The sequence below is a fragment of the Peromyscus leucopus genome, chromosome 5, assembly GCF_004664715.2.
Source record: "Peromyscus leucopus breed LL Stock chromosome 5, UCI_PerLeu_2.1, whole genome shotgun sequence".
Lineage (NCBI taxonomy): Eukaryota > Metazoa > Chordata > Mammalia > Rodentia > Cricetidae > Peromyscus > Peromyscus leucopus.
The window spans coordinates 65633465-65650267 of NC_051067.1; the positions used below are offsets into that span (position 1 = coordinate 65633465).

The 16803-nt window shown below is 40.1% G+C and overlaps 1 protein-coding gene across 1 annotated transcript in view; it reads right to left on the reverse strand.

Moving 5' to 3' along the window:
• Itga8 (integrin subunit alpha 8) overlaps positions 1–16803 on the reverse strand; it is a 175347-nt gene that overhangs the window by 49830 nt on the left and 108714 nt on the right. The window contains 3 exon segments of the mRNA XM_028870532.2: positions 4621–4701; positions 9181–9260; positions 14204–14296. Coding sequence (XP_028726365.1) covers positions 4621–4701; positions 9181–9260; positions 14204–14296 — 254 coding nt within the window.

A 16803-nucleotide genomic window follows, 5' to 3' on the forward strand; every position in this document is an offset into this window, starting at 1 on the left:
GAAAATTACAGATCAATACTTCTCATGAGCATAAATGTTAAAGTCACTAGCACAGTTCTAGCTTTCTCCAGAAAGCAAGCTGTGTTTAAACTTCCAAAACAAAAATTAACCAGTTCACAGTTTTCATGGACCCATGGAGAGGGAGACAGGACCATTTAATCATCTTCATAGGCACAGGCAAAGCACTGGACAGAACTGAGTATGTATTCATTCTAGCAGTTCTCCAGAAAAAAAAAAATGCAAAAGGAAACAGCTAGAACTTGGTAAAGGTCATCTATGAAAACTGTAAAGTTATTGTCAGACTAAACCTGAAACACTGAATGGCTGTATGAGTGAGAATAGAGCAAAGCTGTCTCCTTGTCCCACATCTATTCAGCTGTGAACTAGGGAGCCTAGTCTTTGCTACAGGAGAAGAAAAACAAAAGAAGGGCATTCAAGAAGTCCAAGAAGAGGTCTGGCCTTTGCATGCATTTTCTGTAGGGTAATTTCTAAGCTGTCATATGGCTGCTAGAAGTGACAAGGTATGTCTGAGGCTTTGGGACACACTAGATATTCCAACAAGAAAAACTACTGTGAGGTTGTCCAAACCAGAAAGATCAACAGTGCAATTTATATGGGAGCTTTGGTCATAACATCTCAGTCAGCTTGGAGATGGAAATCACTTGGGTGAGCAGGCAATTAATCAATAATGCCTCTTTACAAAGGACTAATGAAACTCTGCCCCTGAGGGTATGGCCCTGCATGTTGCTACACATCAGTACTGCGAAGTAAGAGTTCATACTCTCCAGACAAGGAAAAAGAGAAGCCAGTGTTTGACACTTGTCCGGCTCTTCCCTTATATCAGTCTTCCTTTGATGACCTTAATCTGATTTGTCCCCAACAGTAACTTATTGCTGTGAGACTGAGAGCTTTGGATGGGATCTGTAAGCAGCTGGTAGAAATATTGGCGCTTGTTTTAATTTGCTTCCTATTGCTATGATAAAACATTCTGACCAAAAACAACTTTGGGAAGGAAGGGATCGATTTCAGCCTACAGTTTCAGGTACTAGTCTATCACTGAGGGAAGTCAGGGCAGGAACTCAAGAAGAAAATGAAACAGAAACCATGATGGAGTGCTTTCAGTGGCCAGCTCCCAGGGTTCTGCTCAGCTGTATTTCTTATACAGCCCAGGCTACCTGTCTAGGGATGGTGTTGACATCTAGGAGCCTAGGGAGGCTGGGCCCTCCCACATCAATCAATCAACCAGTCATAGACATAGCCACAAGCCAACCTGATTGTGACAATTCTTCAGTAGAGGCTCCTCTCCCCAGGTGAGAAGTTGACAATTAAAAACAAAACAACACAACAACAACAACAAAAAGTTAGAGCACTGTTCTTTTGGGGGATCCTTAACTTTGTAGTTGGCTAAATTTATGGATATCCAGTTTGGAAAGTAAGAGGGAAAACTATTTTTGTTCACAGGCAACATGAATATGTAATAAAAAATTTAGGAAATCAACAAAATGTTACTGCCACTTACAAGCTTGCCAAAACATGAGGATGTGTTCCTCTATTTCAAAACTTATCATGCCTGCTATATGCCAGAGCAAAACATCTGGGACTAGAACCTTACATTTGAACAAATGATTTGTTTAAAAAGTGCTACTGTTGGCCGGGCGTTGGTGGCGCACGCCTTTAATCCCAGCACTCGGGAGGCAGAGCCAGGCGGATCTCTGTGAGTTCGAGGCCAGCCTGGGCTACCAAGTGAGCTCCAGGAAAGGCGCAAAGCTACACAGAGAAACCCTGTCTCGAAAAACCAAAAAAAAAAAAAAAGTGCCACTGTAATGAAGGGGGTGAAATGGTGGGCTTTTCAACAAAAAGGCCAAGAAGAAACAGATATTCATGAGCAAAATGCACCTCAGGCCTTACCTCACTCACACCAGTCACAAAGGTTGACTGAAAAGAAATTGAAAACCTAAACATAAAGCTTAACATTGGAGAAAGGAAAGGACACAGCTTGGTGTGACTTCAGAGAGATAACTATGACCCAGCGAGGACACAAACCATAACAAAATCTGTTAATAGATTTTCATTCTTTAAACAACATTGCTAAGAAAACATAGAGCCACATACCTCACACGGGGAGAAATTATTTCAAGGCCAGATGTATGACAAGTATTTCCTACCCAGGACATGTGAGGGGGTTTTTAACAACTCAGTAACAAGACAAACAATTCCATAATGAATGAACGGATGAAATATTGAAGTAAGTACTTCATGAGAAGAGGAGAGACTAGTGGCCAACGACACTGGAAGACATCTGCAGTATAACTAGTCATTAAGCAAATGGACTCTAAAAACCACATTTATTATACTAGAATGTGTGTGTGTGTGTGTGTGTGTGTGTGTGTGTGTGTCTCACATGCTGGCAGAGATGGGAAACATGGGACTCTCTTGCATTGCTCATGGGGATGCACAAAGGGCATTGCTCAGCCCTTCAGTCCTACTGTAAGGCAATTGGGCAAACTCTTAAAACATGCAGTTACCATACAACTCAGTAGCTCCATTTGTGGAAACAAATGTCCCAACAAAGACTTGTATGTGAATACTCATAGCAGCTTTATTCTTAATTGGTACAAAATGGAGACAACCTATATGGTCACCAAATGGGAATGAATCATTCATTGGGTGGCCATACAATGGCATATTCTCAGCAATAACAAGAAAGAGAGTACTGATATATATGCAAGCACATGGCTGTTTTTCAAATTCTTTATGCTAATCAGAAGCCATGTTTGTTCTGAATGAGTTCACTCTGTGACATTCTGGAAACAGTGACAAAAAAAAAAATAGATCAAGATGCTAGGGTATGGTAGTGGGGGAAGGGCTGGCTACCAAGGATCCCAAAGCAATCATTATTTTCCATGGTCTCCTGGTATTCTAACTTTACAAACAGGGCTCTCCAAAGTGTGGATTTTACAACATGTAATTTATGTCTCAAACTTGACTTTAGAAACAAACCGGAAATCCAGTCAGCTATGGAAAGATGTGTACAGGATGACTGACTGACAGCCTAATGTCCACATTCGTGGTCACAAGTGAATTCCTGTGGGGCAGCTAGTGGTTGAAAGCGCCTAATGACCTGAGTTTGATCCCACATACGAGGAGAGAACTGAGTCCCACCAACTCTAATCAGAGCTCCACAGCACTTCCTGCAAGATAAGTGTTAAAAAATCTCTGTTAGTAAGAAAAAAAGTCAATTATTGTTGTTTCATATTTAGTACAAACGTGAACATGAGTTTACCTTGATAGGAAGAACGAAATTACAAAAGTGTAAAAAGTATCTCAGTTTCCCTTAGGAATGAGGGAACTACAAGCTAGGTCTTCCGCCACACACTACTTCTCACCCACCCTGAGAATTAGTTAATTATATAGTGGCTGGAAACTTTCACCCAGTTCTTCTGGGAATGGATTTGGTCAAAATAATTTTAAAATAATTTGGTGTCAGTCAGTAAATGACTACCACACTCTATCTGACCTTGAAATCCCACTTCTTAACATACTTCTTGCTAAAATTCTTCCACACTACCAGAAGATGTGCATGGAAAGTTCTAAAAATTGGGGATATGGAGAAGGAATCTTGTATCAAATAAGCTGATGAATTACAAGCATAGGTGCTTAAAATGGCAAGTCTCACAAGCATTTATGTGAACTAAAAAAAACCTACAGTAGCATGTATTAATAAGGTAATAGAACAAGGTTCAAAAGACTGTCTCATATGAGGGTACCATCACCATTTTGGGGGATGAGCTCTGAGACATATTGACTGTAGTTATATTTTAGCTTCCAGTGTTTTCTAGCTGTGCGGTCATAGCCCCCTGACTTGTACATTGAGGGGATCAGCAAAGTGAAATGTCTATACATGCAGAGATCCACAGTTGTCAGCCTGGAGGAGTGAGCATCAGTTAAGACCTGTGGGAAAGGAAGGCAGGCAGGATCTGGAGCCTGAGGATAATTGGGTTTAAAATACCAGTTGAGACTTTTAGTATGTTATTGATCAGAAGAAAGCAGAATTCTAGTAACAAAATCAATAAAATCTACCTATGTATAAGAAAAGAACTTCTATAGTCCAATTTCCCTCTCTGCCAAGCATGGCTTCCCAGCTGGGAGTCATTCAAAGACTTCTCTTGACCTTCCTCCTTCTCTCTTCCCTTATTGGCCCCTTCTTCAAAGAATGGGATAGATGGAAAGAACAGGATGCAGAACACAAAGCCATTGACCCTCACATCTAAGCTAGCAGTTTATTATTCTCACGATGAGATGAGGCAAGGTTAAATGGCTGCCATGTTAAAGTAATTACAGTAAGGGTGAGGATTTTCTTTTAGACAATCATACATCTATCTATTTAGTTTCTCATTAGTGGTATTTTTAGTTTGGTTACAAAAGTCTTGGTCTGGGTAATTAAGTGACCTTGTTTTGCCATCCTTAGACTTAATTATTATTTAGGGTTTATTTTGCTGATGGTCTAATGCTGAGTAGGAAGGATGAAAGCCAGTCACATGAATCTTGCATGTAGTTTTGTCTAGTACTTCATTTTAAGTCTTTACATACAAAAGCTAAACTTAATGGTTTACTACTTACCCTCTTATTTCCACTTGAGCAACAGCAGTGATGTTGATTTGCAGACTCACAAAATTGCTGTCTGGATTGTCCTTGTTGGAGCTAAAACACAGCGACAACACAATTTCAGTATGCTTTCTGACCATCATGAGAAACATTCTGTACATCACAAGAGCAAACCACATTTCCAACTTTATCACTTGGAAAAACAATGGTATTTATTCTACAAAATCATAACCATTTGTCCAGGGAGATGCTAAGAGCTTTGGGGATCTATAGAAACCAATCAGCTGTCCCTGGGGCGATGCCTCATTTGGAGGCACAATGGAGATGGAAAAAAAAAAAAAGCTAATACTTTTTAGTTAGAATAAACCAAAGGGGCACTGAACTGCGTTTGTGTTCCTGCTTCTCCCTCAGACAAATTCTTTCACTTCCCTACACATCATGCTCAGTGCCATTCAGATAGGAAATGACAGCTCAGTCAACCCCAGATTTTCCATGCTAATAAAGTGGAGACCTGGCATAAACGATCCAGAGCAGCACATAACCGAGAAAGCTTTTGGGTTTGGCTGTATAACATGCCACACCATACATTGTTTTGTCAGCAATTTTATCTTCCTCATGGTTTATTTCTTAAGTTAACATATATTAATATTAATATGTAGAATAAGTATTTACAGTCATTTCATATTCATAGGCTGCCCATGGCAAGATCAAGGGGGATTAAAAGCCCAGTTACGGCACGGAGAGGCACAAGAAAGCTGCGTATTGTGTAAGTATGCAGTTCAGAGCACATGGATGCTTGGGAAATGCTTCAAGAGTCTTAAGAGGGGATGAGTTTCATAATTCCTCTTTGAATGTGGCAGAAAAATTTAAGTTTGCTGTTTTTTCCTCAAGCAAAGCTAATTAATTATCAATTAGGAAATTGAACTTTGTAAAAAGAATACATGGTAAGCAGTCAGGGCTTCTAAGAAAAATTAAATAGAACTCCCAAGAGGCTCATGCAGTGTCTGGTCCTTGGATGCAGCTCCACCCACACTTCATGCCCCTCTGTGCTTTCATCGGAGTCAGAGATGGAACTATCACTTCAGGTGGTGGCTAGAGCCAGGTTTGTAAGAAGAGAAATCCTGCCCTGTGGTCCTCATGAGTACCGCTTAGACTCAGTGGGCAAGCTTCGCTCTCACTGTGAAGATGGCAACGGGGTAGATTTGCATTGGTGTTCTGATGCATTCCCAGCGAGGGCTTGGGAAAGGGTGGATAAAATTCTGCTTCCAACTGGTGAAGACAGGCTTATTTCCAAAATGCCTTTGAGAAGTCCTGGCCAGTGGTATTTATTGATAAGGCAACTTAAACTGCAAACACTGGTAAAGACATAAACTGGCTGATGTCAGGCTCATTCCCTGAAGGGGACTTAACCCTGCTAAGCTTGTGAAGGAATCGACAGGGACTTCTACCTCAAAGTGAAAGGCTCGTCTTCAACCACTAATTTCACTATTGCCACATCTGGGGGAAGTGCTTCCCCCCCTTTAAAAAAAAGCATACAAAAATTCAATTACTGAAAATTGTCTTTGAACTTGAGTTTAATTGAGGCTGTGAGAGGATATTTTGATTTTTAAATTACATTTATTTATTTATTCATTTATATGTATGTGTGTGTCACAGCATGGGAATGGAAGTCAGAGAACAACTCTAGGAGTTGGTTCTCTTCTTTAAAACCAAGTGGGTCCTGGGAAACCAAACTTGGTCATCAGCCTTGGCAACAGGTATCATTATCTGTTGAGCCATCTCCCCTGGCCATCTCCTTTGAGATTCAGCAAGAGCAATGGCTGACATAGCTCAGTCCCTGATTGTTTAATAAGCATTGCTCCTTCACAGTATGCCAGGGTGGAACACTTGCTTTGTATTGTGGCAATGCTGACAAGGTTTCCAGTAAGGAAGGATCTGGCTTGATATATAACTCAGATGCTTCCTTGACATCTTTCCTGGAAGGAAACTTCCCTCCCTAATACCATAGCTACATGCAAACAAGCAATCCATCACCGCCAGGGATCCTGGGCTATTTATACCATCCCCCTAGCTCCATAGAAGGAATGACTATAGCCTATGTCACATAAAAGGGACGTTGTTTTTCTCTTTATTAGTTCAATGCCATTTTCTGTTGTCTCCTGTTTCATAATATTCCTTCTATATTTTCTGGCCTTTAGAATGCCCGTGAAGACATTATAAATGCCATTTAACCATTACTGAGAAAGCAACTTCAAGGATGCTCACAAAGACATGTGTGTATGTGGAACTATGTCCAGGGAGGAGAGCAAGTCCCCTGTACAGAGACAGGGCTTCGAGAGACCATTTCATGTCAATATTTGGTACTAGGAAATACTTTAAGTGGATTAATGTACAAAGCCAACTTACTTTCTGACTTTAACATGTACAAAAGGGTGCTCATTGTGGACCATGGTAATCAATGCATGATAACACAGTACAGACTGTGGAGCATTGGATTAATTTATTTTTTGTTAATTTATTTAACTTGAATGCAATGCTACCTCTGTGAATCCTTCTATCTTTGGAGTTAGCCAGCAAAGCATACAGATCAACACCTTCAAATACTTTAGTCTTTGTTACGAAGGTGTCCTCAAATTTTTTTTTATTTCCCAAATATTATGGGAATTTGACCCCTGATGCATATCCCAGATTTTCTGCATTTTTATAATTTTCAAAAGAATGTTACAATTGCCTTGAGCAGAAATGGAATATGATCATGACTTGTTTTTAGAAGAAGGTGAATGTTAACCATGTCATCATTTCTGATTCTACCATATTCAACCCTTTATCAATGAATTCATTTTTTACAAGAGCAGTATCTTTCCCCAAGTGAGAAATGGCTTTATGTCTGTAACACAAGGCTTTATACCCATGAAGGACCAATGACATCAATGATGATGGGGAGAAACAGAAGCCTCAGTTTCTGTCTAAGGTGATGTCAGTGCCTTCACTTTAAGGTTTAAAACTTGGTACTATGCAGTCACAGGATTTTAAATATGAAAGAATTGGGGGCCATGTGAACTTTTCGGGAAATATATGTTTTGGTAGGTGTGAAGAACTGGCTTAATAACCTTTAGATAAAATGAATTATTGCAGGAGAATCAATTCTGTTTTCATCTCATCTCTAATGCAGGTAAAATTTTAAAATCCTAAAATTTACCAGAAAAAGACTTACACATTCAAGAAGGTGAGAAGCTAATTAAGCTAATTACAGTCAAGAAGCTAATTAAGGTAAGAAGGGAGGCTCTGGGCCATTTTGAAGACTTCCTATCCCCAGAAAGCTGGATCAAAGCTTTGTGTGGGGGTGGGGAGATGGAGTGGGTACCACATTTAGATTTAATCCATTATATTCTTATCCTAAGATTTTTCTCAAACCTTTAGCTGATGCGGCTATTAAGAAAGTATTCTACCACACAGAGTAATTATAAAATTCGTCATACTCTAATATCCCTTTGTCTTATATTAAGGTAAATTACATAGTATTTGACAACCAAGTAATAGACACCAACTTTACAGCCACTTGCCTGACTACAGCAATGGATTCCACATGCTAGGCAAAGTGTAAACAATAAAAAGTATCCATGTGCCATCGATATCAGTGTTTTTAAAGCTTTTTAAATGCTTGACTGCAAAAAAAAAATAGTCCATTTGGCAGGGCATATTGTTAGGTCTATATTTCTCAATGAAGAATGTTTCATGTACAGGACAATTATTCTGTATTATATATTAATTATATCGTATCACATCCATTCCATCCCATTTCCTTTTCTTTCAATATGAGTCTAGAACCATTCAATTGATTCCATTACAATGGGCTGGAGTTTGAATCTGGGAAGCCCCGACTTGCCTACTTCATTTCTCTGTAAGTCTTCCTGCTCATGAAATATTTCTGGCCACAAAGGAGTAAACAGAATAGACATGAAAGGGCAAGGTTGTGGCCAGATCCATGGACAGGTCATCTACAAGACAGGTAGGCAGCTGTCTGCATAGCTCAGCGTTGCTAGAGAAGGGCCTGGTCCCCACACAGTGTTAGGTCATGTTGACCTGTCACGGAACTGCCACCCACACCATCCAGAGTCTGAGTCCTTCTTGAACATTTAGGAGATGGCAAGATTTTACTTGCAAGATCTGTTTTTTCCCCATGTTTCCCCCAGGAATTATCTGACTGCCTGCTGAGTACAGAGTAAGGTTAGGTTTAGTGCCTAACTCTATGTAGTATAGTATAGTACTGTCCTGTACAGTATAGTATAAAAGTTCTGTGTCCAGAAGGAGGAAAAGTGGAGGTGAATCAACAGGGGTGGGGAGCTGCTCAAGATAAAATCTGACTATTTTACACCCTGACCTTAATCTCCTTCAAAATGCAAAAGAAAAAAAAAGCTGAAATGATTGAGAATGGTGAGAAGAATGGGGTGGTGAGATCTAGATTCTACTTCTAGGAAAACTTTTAATGTGCAGGTGCTTGGCAACAAGGCATATATGTCACTGTGCATCTCTTCATTCATGATTGTCAACAAAGTAAGCATGTCAAAGTCCAACCTTCTGATTTGGAGATCAAAGTTAATGCTTGTATTTGTTTTCTCGAGACGAGGAACAGCAAATCGGAGGCCCAGAGAAAACTAAAAGCAAAACACAACATACATGAGACACAAGGGTATTCACAGGAGGACCCTATCCACAGTGTGACAGTCTCCCCTTAGTTATCCCTCCACCCCTACTCCGACCACCATCACAGCCTTTTATCTTCTCCTCTGGATGTCTGGGAGATAAGAGGAAATCTGCAAGGAGACCACAGGGCCCAGAAGACTCAGTCCAACGCACACATGGGCTCTGTCTGTTTAGCCTTGTTGCCCTCTTGTGCTACCTCTCTGATGCAAAACTTCTAACAACACAAACATAAGATTTAGAGAACTGCGATGCTTCTGTGTGATGGATGAGGGAGTAGTTGTAGAGATCGCAGCTGTGAAGCCAACGCAATAATGCAGGCGATACTTCTAATATAAAGATGCTCAACCAAGACGAAGGTTGCAGAGTTCTGTGTGCCGTGTATGTTAGCTGTGGTTTGGAAAGTCCACACAAGCAAAAATTACTATATGTTAAGAACAGTGCACGTGTACTTTAAGGAGTACACTATTCCAGGAGAATATGTTGTCAGGTTGGGGTTATGGTTGTGTGGATTCCTTTGTCCTCCTTTATTTTCCAAATTGTAAAAAGTGCTCTTAATATTTTTGTGTTCTGAAAACAGGTATTTAAATAGGGGAAAAGGGAGCCCAGGGGGAATCTGGACGAGGAAGTGAAGATGATAACTAACATATGCACAATGACACCATCTGTATACACTATGGTGCTACATGGTCGTCCAAGCATTGTTCTATGCCCTGTTTGCCTTATCTCAGGAACCACAAACTCTCTTAGGTAGGACAGTTATGTTGACATCCTCCAATCTAATAGATATCTGAGGATTAGAGTGACCGAGGGCCCTGATCCAGGCTCAGAACAAATAAAGGGCAGGACTGGAATTCCAATCTCTGGAAGGCACATTCCAGAAACTGTCCTCACAGCTATTGCACTGTGAGAATAAAGCTACCAACAAGAAGCCAAAGTTACAGGAATGACATACAATCATTTATCGTAACTCTTCCTTCCCATGGTCCTTACCTGATGTGTTTGGGCTATATGTGTGCACGTAAATGTTTGTGTGTGTATGCACATATATGTGCAGGTACATGTGCACATATATGTGGAAGCCAGAGGTTGACATTGGACCTCCCTTTCTATAGCTCCCCACCTCATCACCTCATTTTTATTTCTGTTTTAGTTTGACATGATCTCTCACTGAACCTGGAGCCCAGGGATCTTTCTGTGTCTGCCTCGCCAGCACTTGGTTTCCAGCTTGGCCCCAAAGCACCTGGCTGGGGAGAGCACACGAGTCTTGATTATAAAGGATGTGCAACACTTTATGCCCCAGTGAGGAACTACTTTACAATTTCAAACATGTCTGTTTTCTGTTGGACCTCAGCATATGCTCTTTTCTCTTCTTTGAAAGATTTTTATTTTTACTTTGTATTGCTTTTTCTACTTCAAGAGCTTCTGAAAACTCAGGCTTCATAACTCAGGATAAGAGAGGTAAGGAACTGGCTGCTGCCATGGCCTAAGACAGGTACGTTTTCCTTCCTTATCCCCTGTCTCCATTATTATTCTTTTTTTACACAGCCTACAATGTTGCTAATATCAAGTGTCCTGTTACATAGTAATAATGCACTTCTATATTATCTTATCAGGTGTTTACTAAGTAGCAGACTTATGGGGCTACATCAAGAAGGGTGTGATAAAAATAGTTGAAAGAATGGGAGTGTGTCCTTGTGTACACTTGCAGCATATTGTGATGAAGGCTGCCTGAGATTGGTCCTTATTACAGAACAATCCATATAAAGTGAAGACAGACTAAGACATGACAATTTCCTACTGGTAAGCATCCCAGGCAGGAGATGGAGAGAAGATGACTCAGTGGTTAATGAGCCCTTGCTGCTCATTCTTTTCTGGTCCCCGTGAGTAATTTCACACATGTGGCACATACTTTCTCACATATACCCATACACATAAATAAATAAAATAAAATTTCAAAATAGTCATTATATATTAACTAAAATATGCATGACAAAATATTAACTAAAACATTTTTGGCCTATCTGTCTTTCTTTTGGGGGAGAAATTTGCAAGTTATAAACTTTATCAGCATATGAAAACTATTTTATATCACCAACAACTACATGTAAACAACTTTTCTCTTTAAAAATCAGAAGTCAGACTTCCGATTACCAAGTTGACAAGTTTAAATTAAAACTGAAAGTCACTTGAAAACTTTTTGTTTTAAATATTGGGCCTGGGATAATTATTCCCGGTGATTTATTTATTTGAATCTTTTAAAATACCAAGACTGCATTTCCATCTGCAATTTGCTCCACTCCATGGACAGAGAGTGTTTTTTTAAAAAAAAAAAATGAAGAAGTGAGTGAATCAACATGTTTTATACCAAAACAGAATGCAATAAAATTCGATGTGTTTGAGGGCACTAAGGGGCAAGATAAGAAACCAATTAGCTTTCTTCCACTAGGGACCCAGAGATAAATGAATCTAAACAATTTACTTCCCTGCTTTCTCAAGATTATTTGCTGGTAAAATGGATTGATAGCCTCTCACATAAACACTTCCACGGTCCAGACCACACTGCCATTTCCACCCCTTTCTCAGTGTGGCACTGGTGGGCAGCTTTTAGTCTAGTTTTAGTCACAGTTATTGGTACCTTTAGACTGTCTGCACTCTAGATTTAACACTCTCAGTATGAAGGAGAATGAGGGACCCTATTTATAGACACTGACGTTGTCACCCTCATGTCAAACTAGTTTCTTCTTGTCTTTTAGCTAAATATCTTTATATTACATTGAGTGGTTGGATTTATTTCCTTGAAAACTAGCAAAAACAATTGCTAGTTTCTAACTAAAAGGATTATAATGGGCAAATGTCCCATTCTGTCTGTCATATCTTCTTTTTAACATCCATCTGGTGTTCACTAGTTTTCATTCAAGTACTTTCTACAGCGTTAAAGACCAGATAGGACTTGGGCTTTGTGGTCAGGCCTGGTTGGAATCTTGGTTCTGCCTTTCATCATCAGTGTGACTCAAGGCAGCATGTTTGACTTTTCCAGGCCAGAGTGTCCTTGTCTAGAAAATCGGTGAGATGCAGTAAGATAACATTAAAGGAGTTATTCTCTAGTGATGGCCTTAGAACTCAGAGGCCATTCAGTCCATGAGAACTAACAGTAATCTGTTACAGGGATTTGACTTGCACTAAAATAGTTAAGTTAATGAATTAATTTTTTATACAAGAAGTAAGTTTACATGATTCCAACTAGCCACATTTTTTAAATACCCAAGACCAGTTCAATACAATAGTGTAAAGGGGTAAAACTATTATTTGAATGTACACTGTCCTGGAGTGAAAATTGGGAAGAGGTATTATTTAAGAAGTTGCAGATATGCAGTTAAGTTTGTGAAACAGTGAGATAAAAACTGATTTGCTAGAATTATCAGCACCTTTGAAATCTAATCTGGGCCCTCCCCAGGGATACACAGGATAGAAGCATTGAGCCTAGAGCCCCCTTTAAAGAATGGCCAAGGGGCATCACTGTTTAGAATCCACCCAGGAGTGTCCCTATGAAAACCGATGCAATCGTAAAATTTCACAAAGTTCTTTTCAAACAGAACATTTCACTGATGACAGAAACATCCAATTTTAAATAGAGGATTACGTAAGTTCTCTTTATGGTGATTTAATTGTGTAACTTTTTCAGATTTCAGAATTTGTTGCCTGGCTTCAAAATTGCCACTGTTATATTTATTATGAGGTGCTGGTGTTGAACAGTTAAACTGTAGTTGAATAAAATAACTTTCTTGCCTACATGTCATCCTGAGTCAAGGCCTGTTCTCTCTGTTCTCTCACAAGATCAGTACTCGGCTTATCTTCCTTCCACTATGATGATCTTTGTATTATTTTTCAAATCTATTTATTTAAAATTGATTGATTGATTTCTGTGCATGCATGCGTGTGTGCGTATGTGTGAGTATGTGTATGTGTGTGTGTGTGTGCGTATGTGTGAGTATGTGTATGTGTGTGTGTGTGCGCATGTGTTCGGGTGTTCATGGAGGCCAGAAGATGGTGTTGGACCCACTGGAGCTACAGTTATAATTGGTTGTGAGCCACCCCATGGGGTGCTGGAAACCAACCTCTAATCCTCTGGAAGAAAGCGGCACTCTTACTGCTGGGCCTCCTCTCTACCCCTATTTTTCAAACACACACCTAGTAAAGACCATTTACAAACCAGAGCATGACTATTTTTAATATGAAAATAGTACGATATTCATCCAGTTGGCATATTGGAAAATAGTTTTCTTTGCTAATGATTTAAAATTGTCCTCCACCCTCTATGGACAGAGTGTCATACAGCACAGGCTGGCCTTGAACTCACAGCAGCTTGGGGGTGATCTTGGATTTCTGTTCCTCTTTCCATCAACTCTTGAGTGCTGGCATTACAGGCATGTGACTGCATTCTGGTTGGTTTACACGGTGCTGGGGATGGAACCCCAGGTCTTTGTGTGTGCTAGGCAGGCGTGCTACCAAGTAAGCTACATTCTTAGCCCTCCAAAGTAGCTTATTTTACAGGTTTTTAACTGAATGTTGTAGTTTTAAAATAAAATCTATATTAGAATTAAAAGAATCAAAGGCAAAAGTCTGAGGCACACATGTTGCCACCAACTTGCTGTGACTAAAAGATGTGATATGTGATGTCTATAGAGAAAGTATGTGATAGCATAGGTCCTTTTGTGGCTTTGACCCGCCATTATCACTCCACCTAGGTTAACGTGCTAAATCCCTCTATGCCGGGAATTTCCTGGGCAATCTGTTTTAGCTGCTGTTTGCTGGGTGCTAATTGGGGAGTTTTCCACTAGTCCTCTATAAAATTCAATTAGTCAGAGATCAGTAAGGAATGCCAGTATCCGCTTACATTTGTTCCTGTCACCATCGGGTTCCCAAGGTCACACACCACCATCCTGGTCACGTTTTCCATCTTGTACTCGCAGCTCAGTGGCCTCAGTCCCTACAACAGGAAAAGAACACCATTGTGGAGTTCAGGGGCAGAATGAATTCCATCCTGTTGCCTGCGATGTGGGAGGCCTCAGAGCTCCCCTTGATTTCAAACACCTGTGTGGGTCATGCACCAAGTTAATCCAATAGGGTACCTTTGACTCAAGAGCAAAAACCATAGGAGAAAGTACAACTTAAACTTTAGGGGAAATTGTGTAAACACATGTTTTGTTGAGGAATAAGAGGTTCCAACAGTATTTATGTGGACATTTTGTACTTTCACTAATCTTAATGTTAAACTTAGAACAGTGAGATGAAAAAGTGACCAAATATGAGCAAACAGATTTATTCCTTATATTACTACAACAAAAGTGAAACTATGGGGATGCACACAGTTGTTATGTCTCCATGGTCATCTGTAGGGGAATTGCCCGGAACCCAGTTTTCTACACATCACAGAGGAAGTTTAAGGTGACCCCTTTGTTAGATCTTATATGTCAGATCCTTCAAATCTTTAAGATGTAATTTAAAAAGTTAAGATTTTAGATTAGCATACAAAGGGATGAGTTTTGTTATGGTGTTTTCTTTATTTTTTTAAAAAAACATTTTATTAGTGTGTGTTTGTGTGTGTGTGTGTGTGTGTTGTGTGTGTGTGTGTGTGTGTTGTAAGCACACATTTGTTTAGGTGACTTTGAAGGCCAGAAGAGGGTGTTGGATCCCTGGATTTGGAGTTACAGGCATGACACCATTGAATCCTCTGTCAGCCCTTATTGGGGCATTTTTATATCTATGTGCTATACATACATTGCTTCAATAGTCCCCACCTCTACTGGACCCTGTGTCCTCTGATTAGTGTTTACGATTTGTGTTTAACTGGTTCTTCCTGTCTATGCCCCTCTCTCTACACCCCATCTGGATTAGAATTTGTGAATACTCCAGCTTGAAGAGGTGCTTTTTCTCATCTGGGTAACTCTCAGGGTTGGGCAGTTGACAACAGGGCACAGAGAGCATTCTTTGCAGCCTTCTGCCCCTCCCAGTCCGACTGATGTCTTCCTAGGTGGGTGGAAATCCACCTTCACTCTCCATCCCCATTCTCTTTCCAGCTTTCAAAACCTGAGGGTGTATTTGACAACTTCTTACATGACTCCATCACTTCACTCTAAGTCATTCTATGCCATCAAATCGTGGCTTGCCACCTTCATCCCCTAAGATGATATATGGATGGCTTTCATGATGGAGCACCCTTGGGGAACTTCTAGGAAGTCAGTAGATAAAGCTTTCGACTGTGATGATCACTCACTCATCTGCTAGTGCTGTTGGGATTTTATATAAGGAAACAATATGAGGTTTACAAGGAAAAGCTTTAAAAATGTTTCCCTATTCCTTTCAACTTTATACACCATCAGGTTTTGAAAGATGGAAAGAGAATTGGGATGGAGAGTGAAGGTGGATTTTCACCAACCCTCACCAAAACAAAACAAAACAAAACAAAACAAAACAAAACAAAACAAAACAAAACAACTCTAGTCTCTACATGAAGAACTCTCTAATCGATGTATTTGAGACTGTAAGCATTAGGAAGGCAGGGCTTCTGAACACTGACCCCATCTCGGTGTCTGGAGCAGAGCCTGCACAAAGCACAGAGCAGGGCAGAAGCAGCTCACACATCGTCTCCTAAGAAGTGACTATAAGGAGGTGCCCACTCTGGGCATTACCCAGGTAGACACGCACTGTCTGATTAGTGGGTTTGAGCGGAGTGGCTGATACTTGGCTGAACTCGATTTAACACAAGTTCTTTACGAATAGTCAGCAGAGGTCATGGGGGTAGCTGTCACATCTAAAAGGCATCTTTCCAAAGCTGGTAATCTCTTTACTCAGAGGTAGGTTTATTGGGTATTGGTCTTTAGAACTCGTAACTAAGAATAACCAAACAGAGATGTTTCACACTGAGATTATTAATCATGAAAGCAAAACAAAATTGAAAAGCTTTTGGAAGTATCCATGTTCCCCTTGGCTGTAACACAGAGATTTAGTTTCTTTAGTTAATATGTTTGACTTGCTTGAAGGTGGAAGGTCACATGCACTTTTTAAAAATTTATTTTTAAATTAAAAATATTTATTTTATTTTATGTGTTATGAGTATGTTGCCTATATGTATGTATGTGTCCTGCTTGCCTGGTGCCCACTGAGGCCAGACGAAGCCATTGGATCCCCTGGAACTGGATTTATGGTTAGTTTCAAGTTAACATATGGGTGCTAGGAACCAAACCCAGTTCCTCAGCAAGAGCAACAACGTGCTCTTAACTGCTCAGCTATCTTGCCAGTCCCAGCATGTATATTTTCCCAGCTCTCTACAAATAGTTCTTTGACATCAATTGTAGCTCAGTGGTAGAGCAAGCGCAAGTAAGGTTCGGTCCTTAGCTCCAGAAAAAAAAAAGAAAGAAAGAAAAAGAAAGAAACATTTTTCCTCTACTCTCTACCCTCTTTCTTTCTTTCTTTTTTTAATCTTTAGTTCCTCTC